The 20,210-nt window shown below is 38.6% G+C and overlaps 1 protein-coding gene across 2 annotated transcripts in view; it reads right to left on the bottom strand.

Annotated features, from left to right (window-relative positions):
* The window catches only part of MLLT3 (MLLT3 super elongation complex subunit), a 281,107-nt gene that overhangs the window by 53,549 nt on the left and 207,348 nt on the right, over positions 1-20,210 (bottom strand). For both annotated transcript variants that reach the window (XM_081803019.1, XM_081803021.1), the window contains exon 5: positions 19,501-20,202. In XM_081803019.1, coding sequence (XP_081659145.1) covers positions 19,501-20,202 — 702 coding nt within the window. The remainder of the gene's footprint in view (positions 1-19,500; positions 20,203-20,210) is intronic.

Raw genomic sequence — 20,210 nt, forward strand, 5'->3', positions numbered from 1 at the left:
AAAAAGACTATGCTTGGATTCCTAAAATAATCTAAGGTTAGGCCATTGGAGATGTCACTGGAAGTGACTTTTTTTTTAATTTATTTTTTTAAGATTTATTTATTTTTAAACTTTTTTTTTTAAAGATTTATTTACTTATTTGTCAGAGAGAGAGAAAGAGAGAGAACATAAGCAAGGGGAGTGGCAAGCTGAGGGAGAAGCAGGCTCCCCCATGAGCAAGGAGCCCCACACGGGACTTGATCCCAGGACCCTGAGATCATGACCTGAGCCAAAGGCAGACGCTTAACCGACTGAGCCACCCAGGCATCCCAAGATTTATTTATTTATTTGAGAGAGAGAGAGAGAGAGAGAGAGAGAGAGAATGCATGTGCACACACAAGCCTGAGCTGGGGGAGAGGCAGAGGGAGAGAATCTTATGTAGACTCCTCACTGATCACAAAGCCCAAGGCAGGGCTCAACCTTACTACCCTGAGATCATGCCTGGAGCCAAAATCAAAAATCAGACACTTATCCGACTTGAGACCCAAGAGCCCCTGGAGATGACATTTTAGAAACACATGCAGGAATTAAAACAACAACTATGACTGTACATTATAAATCACTAACTTCCTAGACTGTGGCTTTACATCTCCCATCTTTATGAGAACATTTACGAACACCAGGTCTTCACGGAACACAATTCATCAGTTACCAAACAAAAAAGGTTAAGTCTTTGTCTAGGACATAATTAATATTTTTGCTTCAACTGATACCTGAATGGCAGTTTGCATCGAAAATCTCATCATTATTATTAAAAATCAACATAGTATAGTTCCAGCTGAACTGGGCTAGTCTTTTGAATCCAAGTGTCTGCTGTTGGACCATGCCTCCTGGACTACGCGCCCCCCGCCCCCCTCCACATCGGGCCCAGGAAGGTAAGAAATAGCCAGATATGGCTATGTTCCAAGAAAAAAGAGTTTACCTTCCCTCTTTTTTTAAATTAAGGTAAAACTGGCATACCATATTCTATCAGTTTCAGGTGTGTAACATAGTAAATCAACATTTGTATACATTGTGAAATGATCACCATAGTAAGTTACCATCTCTCATCATACAAATTTATCACAATGTTATTGACTATATTGTCCATGCTGTACATTATATCCCCATACTTATTTATTTTATAACTGGAAGCTTGCACTTCTTGATCTCCTTTATACATGTCACCCTCCCACTGCCATAGCCCCTCCCCTCTTGCAACCACCAAATTTTTCTCTGTATCTATAAGTCTGGGCTTGCTTTTGTTTTTTAGATTCTACATATAAGTGAAATCATTTGGTATTTGTCTTCCTCTGATTTATTTCACTTAGCATAATACTCTCTAGGTCCACCCATTTTATCACAAATGACACGATTTCATTCTTTTTTAATGGCTGAATGGTATTCCATTATAGGTATCTGTACCACATTCATTCATCCATCAATGGACACGTAGGTTGTTTCCATATCTTGACTGTTATAATTAATGCTGCAATGACTATACGGGTACATGTATCTTTTCAAATTAGCGTTTTCCTTTTCTTCATATAAATACCCATGAGTGGTAGAATTACTGGATCATATGGTAGTTCTAGTTTTGATTTCCAAGGAACCTCCATACTGTTTTCCATAGTGGCTGCACCATTTTGCATTCCCACCAACAATGCACAAGGTTTCCCATTTTTCCCACATCCTCGCCAACACTTGTTATTTCTTGTCTCTTTAATAATAGCCATTCTGACAGGTGTAAGGTGGTATCTCGTTGAAGGTTTGATTTGCATTTCCCTGTTGATTAGTGAGTTGAGCATCTTTTTTGTGTCTGTTGACCATCTGTGGACCTTCTTTGTAAAAATCTCTATTTATAGACCCTTTCCCCATTTTTGATTGGATTTTTTAATTGAGTTGTAGGAGTTCTTACTATATTCTGGATAAAACTTTTATCAGATATATGATTTGTAAATATTTTCTTCCAATCAGTAGGATGCTTTTTCATTTTGTTGATGGCTTCCTTGACTGTACAGAAGAAGCTTTAGTTTGATGTAGTTTCAATAGTTTATTTTACTTTTGTTTCTCTTACCTTTGGAGTCAGATCCAAAAAAACATGGTTAAGACTGCTGTTCAGGAGCTTGGTGTATATATTTTCTTCTAGGAGTTTTATGGTTTCAGGTCTCACATTCAAGTCTGTCAATCCATTTTGAGTTAATTTTTGTATATGGTTTAAGGCACTGGTCCAAGTTCATTCTTTTGCATGTAGCTGTCCAGTTTTCCCACCACCATTTTTTGAAGAGAATGTCCTTTCCCTATTGTACATTCTTGCCTTTGTCATAAATTGTTTGATTATTTATCTGTGGGTTTATTTCTGAGCTCTCTATTTTGTTCCATCACCATGTGTCTGTTTTTATGCCAATACCATACTGTTGGATTATTATAACTGTGTAGTATAGTTTGAGAACAGGGAGCATCATACCTCCCTGATACCTTTGTTCTTTCTCAAGTTTTTTGGATATTTTGTGATTCCATTTAAGTTTTAAAATTATTTGTTCTAGTTCTGTGAAAAATGCCATTTGAATTTGGATAGGGATTGCACTGAATCTGTAGATTGCTTTTGGTATTATGGACATTTTAACAATATTAATTCTTCCAGTACATAAACATGGAATATTCTTCTACTTATTTTTGATCTTCTTCAACTTATTTATTTTTTTTAATATTTTATTTATTTATTTGACACACAGAGAGAGAGAGAACAAGCAGGGGGAGTGGCAAGCAGAGGGAGAGGGAGAAGCAGGCTCCTGCTGAGCAAGGAGCCTGATGAAGGGCTCGATCCCAGGACCCTGGGATCATGACCTGGGTTGAAGGCAGCCACTTAACCGACTGAGCCACCCAGACACCCCTCTTCTTCAATTTCTTTAATCAGTATCTTGTAGTTTTCAGAGTACAGGTCTTTCATCTCCTAGGTTAAATTTATTCCTAGGTATTTTTTTTTTTAATGCAATTGTAAACGGATTGTTTTCTTAATTTCTCTAATAGTTTATTAATGTAGTGAAATGCAGATTTCTGTTCATTAATTTTGTATCCTGCAAATTTACCAAATTCATTTATTAGTTCTAAAAGTTTTTTTGGTGTTGTTAGAGTTTTCTATATATAGTATATCATCTACAAATAGTGATAGTTTTACTTCTTCCTTTCCAATTTAGATGCCTCATTTCTTTTTCTTGCCTAATTGCTGTGGCTAGAACTTCCAATACCATGATGAATAAAAGCAGAAAGAGCAGGCATCCTTGTCTTGTTCCTGAACTTAGTGGAAAAGCTTTTGGCTTTTCACCACTGAGTATGGTATTGACTATTGGTCATATATGGTCTTTATTACGTTGAAGTACATTTCCTCTATACCTTTATTGAGAGTTTTTTTCACAGATGGATGTTAGAAATTTATCAAATGCTTTTTCTGTATTTATTGAGATGATCACATGATTTTATCTGTCATTATGTTAATGTGATGTATCACACTGATTGATTTGCAGATGTTTAACCATTCCTGCATCCCTGGAATATATCCCATGTGATCATGGTGTCTCAACCTTTTAATATATGGCTGAATTCAGTTTGCATTAATATCTGTTGAGGATTTTTGCATCTTTGTTCATCAGGTATACTGGCCTTTAATTTTCTTCCTCTGTAGTGTCTTTGTTTGGTTTTGGTATTAGGATAATGCTGGCCTTCTAAAACAAGATTAGAAGTCTTCCTCTTCTATTTTTTTGGAAGAGTTTGAGAAGGATAGGTACTAAATTTTCTTTGAATGTTTGGTAGAATTAGCAGTGAAGCCATCTGGTCCAGGACTTTCGTTTGTTGGGAAGTTTTTGATTACTGATTCATCAATCTCCTTACTAGTAATTGGTCTATTGAGATTTTCTTTTTCTTCATAACCCAGTTTTGGAAGATTATAAGTTTCTGGGAATTTATCCATTTTTTCTAAGTTGTCCAATTTGTTGGTGTATAATTGTTCATAGTAGTCTCATGATCCTCTTTTTCAGTGATATCCCGTTTAACTTCTTTCATTTTTTATTTTATTTGAGCCCCCCCCCCTTTCTGGGGGGATGGTGGTGGTGAATCTTGCTGAAGGTTTGTTCATTTTGTCCAAGAACCAGCTCTTAGTTTCATTGATCTTTTCTTTTGTCTTTTTTAGTCTCTATTTCATTTATTTCTGCTCTGGTCTTTATTATTTCCTTCCTTCTACTAATTTTTGACATCATTTGCTCTGCTTTTTCTAGTTCCTTCAGGCATGAAGTTAAATTATTATTTCTCTTGTTTCTTGAGGCAGGCCTGTATTACTGTAAACTTCTCTCTTAGAACCACTTTTGCCACATCCCACAGATTTTCTTTTTTTTTTTTTTTTTAATTTATTTATTATTGGCAGGGGGGCAGAGGGACTGAGAGAATCCTGAAGCAGACTCCCCACTGAGCATGGAGCCTGACACGGGGCTTGATCCCAGGACCCTGAGATCATGACCCCAGCCAAAACCGAAAGTCGGGCACTTAACCGACTGAGCCACCCATGCACCCCCACCCCCAATTTTCATATATATTTCTGTTTTCATTTGCCTTTGGGTATGTGTTTGTTTCTCCTTTCATTTCTTTTATGACCCAGTAGCTGTTCAGTAACAGGTTGTTTAATTTCAATGTATTTGTGGTTTCTTTTTTCTTTCTGTAATTGATTTGATTTCAATCTCCTTGAATTTATTGAGACTTGTTTTGTGGCCTAACATATGATCTATTCTGGAGAATGTTCCATGCACACTTGAGAAGAATGTGTATTCTGCTGCTTTTAGACAGAATGTTCTGTATACATCTAGTAAGTCCATATAGTCTAATGTGTTGTTTAAGGCCGGTGTTCCCATATTGATTTTCTATTTGGATGATATATCCATTGATATGTAAGTGGGGTATTAAAGTCTCATACTATTATTGTATTGCTGTCATTTTCTCCTTTTAGTTATGTTAACACTTGCTTTATGTATTTTGATGCTCCAATGCTGGGTACAGATATAAATGCTGTATCTTCTTGTTGGAATAACCCCTTCATTACTATGTAGTTCCCCTCTTTGTTTTCTATTACAGTCTTTGTTTTAAAGTATATTTTACCTGATATGAGTATAGCTACAACAGCTTTCTTTTCATTTCAAACTACAGGGAAGATCTTTTCCCATTCTTTCACTTTCAGTCTGTTATGTGTCCTTATTTTTGAAGTCAAACTCTAGTTCTAGGCAGCATATAGATTTCTTTTTCTTTAAATCTATTCAGCCACTCAGTGGCTTTTCATTGGAGCATTTAGTCCATTTAATTTTAAAGTAATTCTTGATAGGTATGTACTTATTGCCATTTTGTTAACTGTTTTTTATAGAGTTGTTTTTGTACTACCTGTTTCTTCTCTTTCTCTTTCCTTGTGATTTAATGATTTTCTTTAGGGATATGTTTAGATTCCTTATTTTCTTTTATGTATTTAGTTTAAGTGTTTGCTTTGTGGTTACCGTGATGTTCTCGTATGTCATCCTATGCATGTAACTATCTATTTGAAGTTGATAACAACTTAAATTTGAACACATTCCAAAACTCTACATTTTTACTCCCCCAACCATGTTTTGTTTTTTGAGGTCACATATTACATCTTTTTATGCATCCCTTACCTAACTATTATAGTTTTAGTTAATTTTACTACTTTCATACTAGCTTTGTAAGTGATTAATCCACGACCTTTACTACATATTTACCTTTCAAAGGAGATTTTTTACTTTCATATGTTTTCTTGTTATTAATTAGTGTCATTTCTTTTCAGCTTAAATAAGTCCCTTTAACATTTCTTGTAAAAGCCAACTTAGTAGTGATAAACTCATTTAGCTTCTCTGGAAAACTCTCTCTTTCAATTCTGAAAAATAACCCTTCTAAGTAGAGTACTCTTGGTTGGAAGTTTTTTCCATTCCATTCATCACTTTGAATATATTATACCACTCCCTTCTGGCTTGCAAAGTTTCTGCTGAGAAATCTGCTGATAGCCTCCTGGAGTTTCCCTTGCATGTAACAATTTGTTTTTCTCTTGGTGCTTTTAAGATTCCCTTTTTATCTTTAACTTTTGATGGTTTGATTATAATGTCTTGATGTGGTTCTCTTTTGGTTCATCTTACTTGGAACTCCCTGGAATTCCTGAACCTGAATATCTGTTCCTTTCCCTAGGTTAGGAAAGTTTTCAGTCATTATTTCCTCAAGTAAGTTTTCTGCCCTGTTCTCTCTCTTGTCTCTTTCTGGGACCTCTATAAAGCAAATGTTATTCCACTTGATGTCCCATAGGTCTCTTAAGTTATCATCATTTTTTTAAAAACCTTTTTCCAGGACACCTGGGTGGATCAGTCGGTTAAGTGTCTGCCTTGGGCTCAGGTCATGATCCCAGAGTCCTGGGATCCAGTCCCACACTGGGCTCCTTATCTCCCTCTGCCTGCCACGTTCTCTCTGACAAATAAATAAATAAAATCTTAAACAATAAAAAATATTTTTACTTTTTGCTGTTCTGAGAAGTTAATTTCATTGCTTTGTCTCCCAGCTTGCTGATCGTGTATAATCCAATTCAGTTACTGTATTCTTCAGCTCTTTGACTTTTGTTTGTTATTTTTTGGGGGGTGGGGTGGGTAGAGAGAGAGAATCTTAAGCATGGAGTGTGGAGCCGAGGGCTCTCAATCTCACGACCCTGAGACTGTGACCTGAGCTGAAACTGAGTCAGATGCCACCATCTGGGCCACCCAGGTGCCCCTGTTTGCTACTTTCTCATATACTTTCTCTTTTTATCTAAGTTTTCACTGTGTTCATCCATTCTTCTGAGTTCAGTGGGCATCTCTGTGACCCTTACTTTGAGTTCTTCATCAGATAGATGACTTATCTCTGTATCATTAAGGTCTTTTTCTGAGGTTTATCTTATTCTTTGATTTGGAACATATTTCTCTTTCCTCATTTTGCTGGATGCTCTGTGTTCTTTCTATGTATTGGGCTGAACAGCTACCTCTCTCCGTCTTGAAGGTGTGGCCTTGTGTAGGTGATAAACCTTCTCATTGAACATTGCCCTAGCTCTTGGTTGTCTCTCAAACCTTTGTGATTTTCCAAACTGCCTGATTTATTCTTGATGTGTCCCCATCGTTGAGGGTGTGCAAGATCTATCACTGTTCCAAGGGGAGGAATCTCATTTAGCACCTAGTTTCAGGCTGACTGGGAGACAGACCCTCAGGGAGGAGCTTTTAAAAGTATGCAAATATGTACAGTCTTATGGGGCTGCAATTTTAAACCCTCCTGGCTTCCAGACCAGAATATCTGGAGGTGTCCTGCAGGTGACAGCTGCAAAAATCAGGGCTCTAGACAAATGTATGAGCTCCTTTCTGGGAGGCCATGTTGAGCTGTAGTGAGGCCAAGGGGGTTTAAAAGAACACTGTCTCCCTGCTTACATTCCCTGGAAGCACCTAGATGTATGGGAAACCTGAAGCCTTCCTCTTAGGCTGAAGCTCCATTCTAAGTCAAGAGGCCTTTCTCATAGGAAGACTGGGGTTGTGTTTAAGTCTGCTGTCTGTGCAGTGCCCGGGGGGTTGTTGTAGTCTGCCAAGAACTGTCTGATTATTACATTCTTGTGGAGCTCAGGACTATCTGACCCCTTGGTCACCAGGGCCAGGTGATCAAGGGGCATTCTCTGTGTGGATTGCATGTGCTCACTGGCTTTATGTAGGCAGCTGGAGGTGGGGCACACTCACCAGCTTCAGAAAGGCAGCAGCAAAATGTCTTGACTGTGAATATCTGTAGACCAGGAATATAGTGGGAGAGTGCCCCTGGCTTTGGGCTACAAGTGGAAGAATACCATAACCACTCATGCTTGCCTGCCCCAGCCAGGGAGTGGGGGAGTACTACAACTGCACTGTCTAGCTTCAGCAAGGCAGCAGAATAGAGCTGCAACTGCTCACCCCCACCTGTCTTAGGAAGGCAGTGGGAGGGTGCCAAAACAGAGCTCGCTTACCTGTGCTAACAGGGTAGTTTGAGAGTGCAAAAATAGTGTCCCCTACTGCCTCCATTACCAGGGAGAGTTTTGACTGTCCCCTGCCCCTCGAGCAGATACTTTTAGATTAGCAACTGAATCTCCTTCCTATTTAGGCACTTTTCAAACTGCTCTTTTTTGCTGCACCTCAGAGTAAGACCACATGCCAGCCCTTTCAAAGAGAAATCTCAGTTTCCTTCAGCACTTTAGGTCTCTTGGATGGCAGCCCCGTTAGTTTCCTAAGCCAGACATTTTGAGTACTTTTCTTTCCAGTATAGATCCCAAGGGTTGGGCACCTGATGTGGGGAGCACCAACCCCTTGCTCCTCTAAGAGAAGCACTGAGTGGGGTTTTTGGTGAGACTGAGTCTTTGCCTCTCCTACCTGTCTTGATGTGGTTATTTTCTCTCTTTTTCTAGAGAAGCAGTTCATCTAGTTTTCAGATCTTTTTCAGAGGGAAATGGTCCGTCCATATGTAGCTGTAGATTTGCTGTGTCCATGGGAAGTAGCAAGTTCAGGATCCTCCTACGCCACTATCTTGTAGAACTCTGAACCTACCTTCCTTCTTCAGGTCCTTCATGAGTACAACCCTTAGATGATGCAATAAAGTAAATGGGACCTCTCACACAGTAACCCTGGCCATGTCTTGTCCCAAGTGTGAAGTATATGATACAATCTAATAAGACGGTTCACTTGGATAGACTCTAAGGTAGCACAGCTATTCAATACTTTCTGCAATTCTGCTTCTTAGAAAATGTAGGGATGCATAGGAAGCATGAGTTGATCATCATTTTGGAAATCCCAGCCAGGTCCTCTTGCTCCCCATTATTCATAGCCAAGTATCCAAGTATTGTGGCTACATCTTATTTCTTACTCTACCCCTTTCAATGAACTGTGGCACCATTACCTAGTTAATCTTCCCAGCTAGATTTTTTTCTGGAAAAGGTTTTATCAGTACCACAGTGGTTTTCACTTGATGTGATTTCTCTCTCACTAAGGTTTAATTGGTGATATGGTACAAAAAAGCATGGGGCTTGGCATTAGTGAAAACTGGATTCAAATTCTAGCTCTGCCACATCTACATCTGTAGGAGGAGAACAAAAGCTATGACACAAACTACATGGATTAAAAAAGGGTATCAAGGGGCGCCTGGATGGCTCAGTTGGTTAAGCGTCTGACTCTTGATATTGGCTTGGGTCATGATCTCAGGGTCCTGGGATCGAGTCCCGTGTCAGGCTCTGTGCTCAGCATGGAGTCTGCTTGTCCCTCTCCCTCTGCTCCTCTCTCTAATTGTGTTCTCTCTCTCTCTCATATAAATAAATAAAATCTTAAAAAAAAAAAAAAAGAGGGTATTGAGTGACAGTGTCCAGCACACTCCCAGCAAGAATAGAGTTCGATAAGACTTCCTTCATTCCTGATAAACCAGTTTGATAAATTCTTGGCAGGATTCACTTATAAGATCTCTCTTCATTCTCAGTAAGGACAACATAGAATAAGCTATGTTTGCCAACAGTTCTTTTTTTTTTTTTTTCAAGTTGTTTCCTCTGATCAAGAACGGCTTGTCCTGCCTACTCCACCCCTCATCCCCTCTTATTCATGCTTTTCTTTCTTCCAAGCTCAGCCTAAATATTAATTTTGTACCATCTGTACCATCTAACACAGTGTTTATATACAGGAGTATCTACCACATAAATATTTTCGAATGTTACTAAACATCACTAAAGTAATCAAAAAATATCTTTAAAAATTTAAACTTGTTTAGAAGGAAATGTTTGTAGGTACTCAAAGTGATATAGCAGTTTATCATATGTAAAATAAATAAATAAATAAAAGAGCCACAAAATAAAGCAGGTGTCAAGAATTTAATTAAAAAAAAAAAACAGTACCATAATTCTAAACACTGAGGTTCCAAACCAGGGCACCTTACTTTATTTACTTACTTACTTTATTTATTTATTTAAAATAACATCTCCCATGCTCACTGATCGGAAGAACCACTATCATTACAACATCCATACTAACCAAAGCAATCTACAGAGTCAATGCAAACCGTTATCACAATACCAAAAGCATTTTTCACAGAACTAGAACAAATAACACTAAAATTTGTATGGAACTATAAAAGACCCCAAATAGCCAAAATAATCTTGAAAACAAAGAAAAAATTGTAGGTGTCACAATCCTAACTTTCAAGATATACTACAAAGCTGCAGTAATCAGAATAGTGTGGTACTAACACAAAAATAGATATATAGATCAATGGAACAGAATAGAGTCCAGAAATAAACCCAAACTTTTTTATGGCCAATTAATCTATAACAAAGGAGACAAGAATATACAATGGGAAAAAAGTCTCTTCAACAAATGATGTTGGGAAAACTGGACAGCTACAGGCAAAAAAAAAAAAAAAAAAGAAAGAAAAAGAAAAAAGAAACTAAAGAAACTGGACCACTTCCTTACACCATACACAAAAATAAACTCAAAATAAATTAAGGACCTAAATCTGAGGCCTGAAACCCTAAAATTCCTAGAAGAAAATATAGGCAGTAATTTCTTTGACATTAGCTGTAGAAAAAATTTTCTAGATATGTCTCTTCTGGCAAAGGAAACAAAAGCAAAATTAAACTATTGGGACTAAACCAAAATAAAAAGCTTTTGCACAGGAAAGGAAACCATCAACAAAACAAAAAGGCAACCTACTGAATGGGAAAAGATATTTGCAAATGATATATCTGATAAGGGGTTAATATCTAAAATATGTAAAGAACTTAAACAACTCAATTCCAAAAAGAACCAAATAATCCAATTAAAAAATGAATACAGGACCTGAACAGACATTTCTCCAAAGAGGATATCCAGATGGCAAGCTGACTAACATCAGGGTAATGCAAATCAAAACCATGATGCAATATCATCTCATACCTGTCAGAATGGCTAAAATCAAAAACATAAGAAACAAGTGTTGATGAGGATGTGGAGAAAAAGGAACCCTTGTGTACTGCTGGTGGGAATGCAAACTGGTGCAGCCACTGTGCAAAACAGTATGGTGGTACCTCAAATGTACCCCTATGTTTACTGCAGCATTATTTACAATAGCCAAGATATGGAAGCAGCCCAAGTGTCCATCCACAGATGAGTGACTGTAGACGATGTGATATATACCACATCTTCTACCACAATGGAATACTACGCAGTCCTAAAAAAGAATGACATCTTGCCATTTGCAACAACATGGATGATCCAGAGGATATAATGCTAAGCGAAATAAGTCAGAGAAAGACAAATATCATATGATTTCACTCATATGTGGAACTTAAGAAACAAATAAAGAGAAAAAGAGAAACAAAAAAGCAGACTCTTAAATACAGAACAAACTGGTGGTTGTCAGACGGGAGATGGGTAGGGGGATGGGTGAAATAGGTGAAGAGGATTAAGAGTACACTTATCATGATAAGCGCTAATGTATCGAATTGTTGGACACTTTGACACTTTAATGAATATTGTACACTGGAAACTAACATAACACTGTATGTTAATTATACTTGAACCAAAAAATGGTTAAATAAATATGTAACATCACATCACATCTGAGGATCCCATATTCTCTCATGACCAAGAAAGGCAAGAAAATTTCCTTTTCTCTGTGTCACCAATTCTGAGTATTTCTCCCTATCCCAGTGCCCCCACAGGATTCAAAGGCAAAGTTTGTTGTCCCCAAATACGTCCGTAAATACTTTTCCATTTTCTCCTAATAGAAGGATCTTCGACGTTATCTGGGAACATCTCACTGTGCAGTCACCTTTTGTGACCTAAAGTAGCCTCTTAGGGGTGATTTTTCTTTGTGGACTTTGACACTGCCTTGAAAGTTTACAGTCATAAATTGTTACCTACTGAGAACAATTTCTCAAACTTGATTAAATAATTACCTAGACACCAAAAGAAAACCACTCTCTGATCTATGCCATTGCATTATCTTGCCCCCTGATACACAGAAAGTGCAGCCTACATTTTGAATAACATGTATAACATGAAATTACAAAATATAGTTAGAAGATTCAAAAAAAAAAAGAAGTGATCTTCAAACCGTAGGACACCATTTGTTATTTGGTGGCACCTTCTGGGAAAGCTTGATATTGCAGCTCAGCTCTGTTAAACATAAATTACTCACAAAAGCAAGTGAGAAAATTCTGGGAGCAGGAAAACAGCGCTGATGATGTAATAATGTGAAAAACAGAGCCATGAGAGTCTGCTGTAGTTGCAGCAAGCCTGTGTGAGAAGTCAGAGATTCCTGGACACTTCAAAGCTCCTCCCTCACTTCAGGCTATGGGTGCCAAATCCAGCTTTAAGGATGACCTGTCACTTCCTGAAGGCTGTTGGTAAAAGCCCAAATCAATAGGTAGGTCAAAGAAACATGACTCATAAATGGAACAAGACTATGACATCAAAGGCTTTCACAGTGTGAGGCCAATTTCATGAAAGCCCAACTCTGCAAATGTAATATGAATTCATGAGAAAATCAGATTTGCTTCATTCCAAAATTCCTCTTGAGTGAATTCTCTACCAAGTGGGATCCAATTCTGGATCCACCAGCTGGCAACTTTAGGCAAGTCTCTTAAGCCTTTGAGCCTCAGTTTCCCCATCTATAAAATGGGGATAATTGGGGCGCCTGGGTGGCTCAGTCGTTAAGCGTCTGCCTTCGGCTCAGGTCATGATCCCAGGGTCCTGGGATCGAGCCCTGCATCGGGCTTCCTGCTCCGCAGGAGGACTGCTTCTCCTTCTCCCACTCCCCCTGCTTGTGTTCCTGCTCTCGCTATCTCTCTGTCAAATAAATAAAATCTTAAAAAATAAATAAATAAAATAAAATAAAATGGGGATAATAGTACCTATTTCATAAAGTTGCTTTGAGACTTAAGTGAGTTGAAACAAGTCAAGTGCTTAGACTGGTGACTGCACATAGAAAGCGCTCAAGGCATGTTTAACTACAACCATACAGTCTCCCTGTGGTATGGTAAGGCTGGCCATGCAAAGACCATGTTGAATCACATCTTTGATTTTGTGTCTAAAGATGACAGATGAGACAATTAGGTAAAGATCATGGGCCCTAGAGTAAGAAACACTAGTGCAATGAATAGGCAATGCAGCTCTCTTAAAGGAAGCTCATGGAATTTATTTAGAGATTCAATTCAATACAACTAAGTAAAAATACGGAGTTTTAGCAATTATTGGTGGTAACCAACTGTGCAATGACAGAACCTCCTGTCTGTCCATGGCCCTCAGCTACCGAAAGGCTTCTAAGGAATTCTTTAATTTAAAAACTAAGAAACAATTGAGGCTGAGTATGGTAGACAAACAAGAAAGAGCGGAAGCCCCCTAATTTTGTCTTAAAGTAAAAATCTCCCTTTTAAAAACTGCGCCAAATCCTGTTTTGGACTAAGTTAGTCAAGTGGCTTAATAAATGAACAGTCGATTGGTTGGACCATCCCCTCCCCTCTACCCATCACACCTTATACAGAAAACAAATGCAAAAGCATTTGAAAATAAGGCCAGGTGAATTTTAATGAATGTTCCACAATGAGCTGAATCTACCCAAGGAAGAATTGCAACGCTTCAGGTATGTTTACCTCCGTTATAAAATGCAGAGAACAGGAGTCCAGAATGAGAGTCCACCCTTTCCCTCCCCCCTACCAGGCAGGGCCGCCCTTTAATGAATGGCCTCTCCAGCTGCTCGTTCACCATACTTACAGACTTTACAGCTCTTGCATTTGCTGGAATTACAAGTCATTAAAAAAGCCACTTTGAAAATACAATAAAGACCTTCTTCTCTGACTGCTACAACCTTCCATCACATAAAAACCTAAGGCCAGTGCTTCAACAGCAGGACGTTTACTGCCAACTCGAGACAGTTTAAGCAGGGCAAGGAACAGGGTGGGGTGGGAGGAAATGAGGCACAACAAAAGAAGGGAAGTTTCTTTTTCCTTCTTTTTTTCTTTTTCAAAGAAACTTTGGCTAAGGTGGTTTGCAGTCTTTATCCTGCAGCTGAACCACCACCCGCCCTTGGTAAAATGCTACCATCTGATGAGATTTCATCCTTTTCCCACAGGAAGATTTTATCCAAGAAAACACTGGTAAGCCAAAGTATGGAAAGACAGGATTACAATCTCATTCCTCACACTGCAGGTTGAAGTCTGTAACATTTTACCAAATGCAATCTGCCAATTTTCAAGGAAAGACAATTAAAATTTTTAACGACTGTGCTTTTAAATTACAATTAAATCTCTATAAAGCAAAGCAAAAAGCAAAGGCAATGATAAGGTAATTGCTACCATAACCAAATCTGACTATAAATAGTTACTCCAATTTTATTTTACTCTTTTTCGCTACCATAACCAAATCTGATTATAAATAGTTACTCCAATTTTATTTTACTCTTTTTCCCCTCCTTCTGTGCTATGAAGACCAAGCTCCCTCATATCACAAAACAAGATCAACTCCACAGACTTCTCTTCAGAAGCTGAATTATATGAAAAACAAAACCTAGGAAATTACAGGAAGGGCAATAGACATTTTGGGTACTTTTTAATTGTCGATTCAAGTTTAAACAAGTTAATACAAACTCCAATTATAAACTTTTACTTGACCCTAATACAGATTCCCACCCTTCCAGCTGCACTAGTAAGGTCACTTTCCATAAATGACCATCATGACCACAAAATGATGATTTCCTAAACCAAGAACAGCTTTACTCTAACGGGAATTACCTAGGTCCTTGAAGGTAAAATATTCTTCATGCTAACATTTACAGACATAGCAAAAACATGCTCTTATCATGATTTCTGTATTTGCTAAATGCTCACCCACTATAAACCAGTCCTTCTACCTCCCTATCCACCCACCTTGTACCTCTTGAATTCTGGGGGGGGGGGGGGGGAAATCACTGATCTACTTTCATGTGATAATATTGAATTTCTTTAGAAAAAACACTTCAGGGATTGCAAAATGTATTTAAAAATGATTCTGTGTAACATTAATAATAACCCAAAGGTAACTCATTTCTTAGAACGTCTTCCTTTAAGAGGAACAGCAATAAAAAAAAAACAACCAAGTGCCTCCCTGATGCAGTGCTAGCTATGTTCTTGTCCTTTATCTATTTTAATTTAAAAGCTAAAAGATCCTGGGAAACTTTCGCTTAACTTCTGATTTAAAACTTAGACTCTTCATCCTGTATTTTTCCAGTTACCATGCAACAAATGCATATCAATATCAAGGCAATATACCTCAAGACAAAATTCAGAGCAATAGGACATAGATGCCAAGTACTTTGTCCCCTTAAAAACATATAGCCCACACCCTTGAAAAAGGACATTAGAATTCTATGGTATTTTTGAAGAGCAAAAAATCTCTTCCAAAGCTATAGCTTATAAAGATTTCCAGAAGCCACATCAAACATAATCATAGTTAACTAATATTTTTTTGGTTAACGTGCTATGTACTTTCCCCAGACTGAGCATTTTCACAATAATCCTACATAGTAAACACTATTATGATCTCCATCTTACAAAAGAATTAATTAAGAAATACAGAAGGTTAAAAACGTTTGCCCAAGATTACCGGAAAAGCTGGGCTTCCAAACATAGCCTAAAATCACAATACAAACTCCTTAATTACTCGATTACTTGACTACCTACCTAACTGCCTAAGCACTTAACAAATAAACGATCCCTCAAAAAACATGTAGGCATGGATGTACTTTTACTTTTCTACACGAAGTATATAAAAATCTTAATCCAAAAGAACCATTTGAATCAGCAATCTGAGCTTCCTAATCCATCGTAATAACACTGGTTTTATTCTTAAATAAAACTTGAATCTACCTTAATTATGGAAAAGCTTCTTTAAAAAGTTCTTCCTTTTAATTATAACTAACATGTACTGAGGTAAGATGTGTACTTCACAGGCTTACCAGGTCAATAATCTTTTCTCCCTAGCCCTTCCTAATTCTTCACACTCTTCCAATTTCTTTTTTTGTCTCTTTCTTCTGTTTCAAAGTCCATGATCTCTGCCCATTGTGTCTAAAATTACCCCACTACCCCATCTGCCATAAATGAACACAAGTCTGGCTCATATTCAAATAACAAAGCTGGAAAGGACGTTAACGAGATCAGGTCATCTTATCACACTTACTCAGATGCAGACACACTCACCACCAGGACACTGTGAACAGTGCCCCCTGAAATTGGGCCTGTCCTAAGCTAACAAATCCATTACTGGCCAAGGGAGGATTTGGGCTTCTCACTGCTCTCCATTACAATGGCCTCCCACTCCTTCTGTCTTGCCCACAGGAGGGACACCAAGTAGGAAGAAAACCAAACAAAGGTGATTTCTACTATTGGATAAAGGGAATTTCAGCCCCCTTTTATCTCCTTCGCTCACAGAAAGGTGTTTGGGGCCCTGGCTTATCTGGAACCGCTTTGTCAATTCTCTTTGTCTCCACCACCTACATGCAGAGAATTAAACCAACAACAGCAATAATAAAAGCACTACTACCAGAAAACTGATAAAGGAAGTACATTTGTTGGGTTTTATACCCAAATAATGCCTAAAAGTCTTTAGAGGCTTTCTCTGTAATGATGTGCAGAACCCATTTTAAAAAGTCTTGTAACAATCACCGGATGTGTGGCTCTGATATGTCATGCATTGTTTTTGAACACATGCTACCTATTGTAAGGAATTACAATTCTAATTCTTCACTCCAAAAGATTTTTTAAGATACTGCTTTGGATAAATATACTAAGTTGAACATGAAGTTTATGAAAAGCCATATCTTATAAATCATTCATAAAAGGGAGGGAGCAAGAGACAAAAACAAGAATATACAGAGTTATCTAAAGAGAATGATTATTTGTGATAATTTCATGTAGAAAGAACTTTGCTTTATGAATGTCATTTGATCTTCTCATAAATCAGCAAACATTCAAGAATGATGCCTTTCAGAATTTGACCACAACCTACTGTAAGGAATACACACATCCTATGAAATAAAATTTTTACAAACCATTACTTACCCATACTAATTATAACATATTCTGATTTTTTTTTAATACTGCTGATGACATGCTAAATTGGTTTCATGGCTCACCAGTGAATCAGAAGCCACAATTTGAAAACCTCTGCTCTACAAGAATCACAACATGTCAGAATACAGAAAGACAAAGTTGCTAAACCTGACAATATTGATAGACTAATCACATCCCAAGAGGCTCAATGAACATTCTAGGGTGATCTGAAGTAAAAGTCAAACATACAGAAAAAATTTCCAAATAACATCTGCATTAAGAACAAGTTTTGTATTAAGAAGAGCCTAAGTAAAAAGCACAGGAGGAAAAATAGATGCTTGAGATATATTGGAGCAAACCCATTAGTTCTCATCTTCATTCAATAAACTATCACTATAAAACATTTGCCAAACACTGGGACAAATCACGCCAATATCTTGTATTTTATATGCTACTCTACTCCCAATCTGGTTTTCTATTAAAATTTCAAGATTGGGGGGCACCTGGGTGACACAGTTGGTTGGACATCTGCCTTTGGCTCAGGTCATGATCTCCAGGTCCTGGTATTGAGCCCACGTCGGGCTCCCTGCTGGGGGAGGAGCCTGCTTCTCCCTCTGCCCCTCCCCCCGTGAGTGGCTATGAATAAATAAATAAATAATCTTTTTTTTTTTTAAAGATTTTTTTTTTTTTTTTTATTTGTGAGAGTGAGAGAATGAGAGAGAGCACATGAGAGGGGGGAGGGTCAGAGGGAGAAGCAGGCTCCTCGCTGAGCAGGGAGCCCGATGCGGGACTCGATCCAGAGACTCCAGGATCATGACCTGAGCCGAAGGCAGTCGCCCAACCAACTGAGCCACCCAGGCGCCCTAAATAAATAATCTTGTATTAAAAATTCAAGATTAGGGATGCCTGGGTGGCTCAGTCAGTTAGGTGACCGACTTTTGGTTTCGGCTCAGGTCGTATCTCAAGGTTGTAGGATGGAGCCCCACGTTGGGCTCCGCACTGAGCATGGAGTCTGCTTCGGATTCTCACTCCCTCCCCCTCTGCTTCCCCACCCCCTGCTCACTCACGCTCTCACTAAAGTAAGTAAAAATAAAATCTTAAAAAAAATTTTCAAGATTAGCTGTAGAAGGTAGTAGGGAAGGAAGTAGTCTCTCAACAACTGGGGATCAGTACTGACACCATGTCCTAGCCCTGGCTTCCCTTCTACCGAGAGCAAATGCAGAAAAGAGATTCTGCTGCTCAGTCCCCCCACCTCTGCCAGCATTTAAATTAGGAATGTGTGTATGGGACAGAAAGAGAAATATTCTCAAACTGCCAGCCAGTTTTAGCCAGACATCTTCCTTGATCATTGTTTAGAAATACTGACAAGCCAAATAAGGAGATTATTTGGTCTGATCGTAATAAGCAACTAAAGGCGGCAAAAGTTTGTAACAAAGCAAACGTGAGTTCATAGTAAGTAATGTTCATTCTCCAGAAATGGAATGGAATACTTTTCAAATGACTAATAGTTCTGTCATTAGAAGTGTTAAGATTTCTTACACTGGTGGGAAATTAGAAGAGATAACGTGAAAATCCCTTTCATCTCTGAGAAATCTGTAATTATTGGTTTAAATCTCCAACATCAGATAACATTTCAGAGGGACGTTAGAGGGTCAGATAGTCTTTTAGGCATCCATAAAAGATAATCCTATCCATCAGCAAAAACATAATGAAGATCACACTCCCCGCCCCCTCCCAAATCAATGGCTAGCCAAGGAAAACAAAATCAAACGTTTCATTTTCAAAATACCACCAGCTGGTTTCACAAGCACACATACAACTCAAAAATCTATCGAATTAATCATTTTAAATATATATACAGGACATTGTGACATCAATTAAAACAACACTGCTTAAAAAAAAACACCATGACCAGCTTTCCATCTTTGTAAACAAATTACATCCCTGCACCAAAACGATCAACATTAGAGCCGCACCCCAATATTTTCTAACTTTCTCTTTCAAATTTATTTTCTCATATATTCAAGTTCTATTGCCTTCTTCTCATTTTCCTAAATCAACACTCACCGAAAAGCATAGTAAACTAAGCTCTAATGCGCATCTCAATTCTGCGGCTGCTATTCAAATGGCCCATTATTCTATGGAATGTATCTTCCTTTAAGAATTTAAGTTGCTGCCCAAGTGTGTGCAGATTCTTTAATGATCTCATTTCCTTCTTTCCATGAGTTAAGGAAATTCACTTCTAGGTACTTCCATGCTACCACTTCATGGCTCAGCTGTCATTTTCTTCCCTGGCTCCTTATCCTGCAGCCACGCGAAAGAGAATCTGAAGACTAACAAGGGAGAGGAGGGAAACCCACAAGGCTACTCACGTCAGATTTGGAGGACATGTTCTCCTCCGCGTCGGAATCGTTGGGATCCACGATATCGTCGAATGGCGGTAAAGTTGACTTCTTCTTCTCGGAGGTCTCGCTTTCAATTTTGACCTTTCCCATCTTGACGTGAGACTTATCTTTTGCCTGTTTTTTGTCGGCAGAACACGTGAGGATCAGTGGGGGTGCACTGGAGAAACTCTTAAATAAAGCCTCTGAGCTACTCTTCTTCCTCTTTTTGGCTGAGAGTTCTTCGGAATCTGAAGCGGGGGGCCTTTTACTGGGAGCCTTCTTGTCTTGCTGCCCACTGGTGACGGTGAGTAAGTTACTGTCTGGTTTGGGCTCTTTTGACATGGGTTTCGGTTCCTTGAAGGCCATCTTCGGAACGATCTTCTCTTCTTTCAGTGGTTTGTTTTCTTTGGGTTTCTTAGAGGATTCTTTGGAAGATTTGTTGTGATCCCTGGAAGGTTCTTTGAAGGCACTTTTATGTTCTCTGGAGTCTTTAGAAGGTTTTTCCTTGTGCTCCTTCATTAATTTGTGAGGCTTTGAAAAACTGGTGCTGCTGCTGCAGCTGCTGCTGCAGCTGCTACTGCTGCTGCTGCAGCTGCTGCTGCTGCTGCTGCTGCTGCTGCTGCTACTGCTGCTGCTGCTGCTGCTGCTGCTGCAGCTGCTGCTGCTGGTGTGGATGCTCCTGTTAGGGTCCTGCAGAA

Source organism: Leptonychotes weddellii, chromosome 14, assembly GCF_054177405.1.
Source record: "Leptonychotes weddellii isolate Sample4059 chromosome 14, ASM5417740v2, whole genome shotgun sequence".
NCBI classification, from domain to species: domain Eukaryota; kingdom Metazoa; phylum Chordata; class Mammalia; order Carnivora; family Phocidae; genus Leptonychotes; species Leptonychotes weddellii.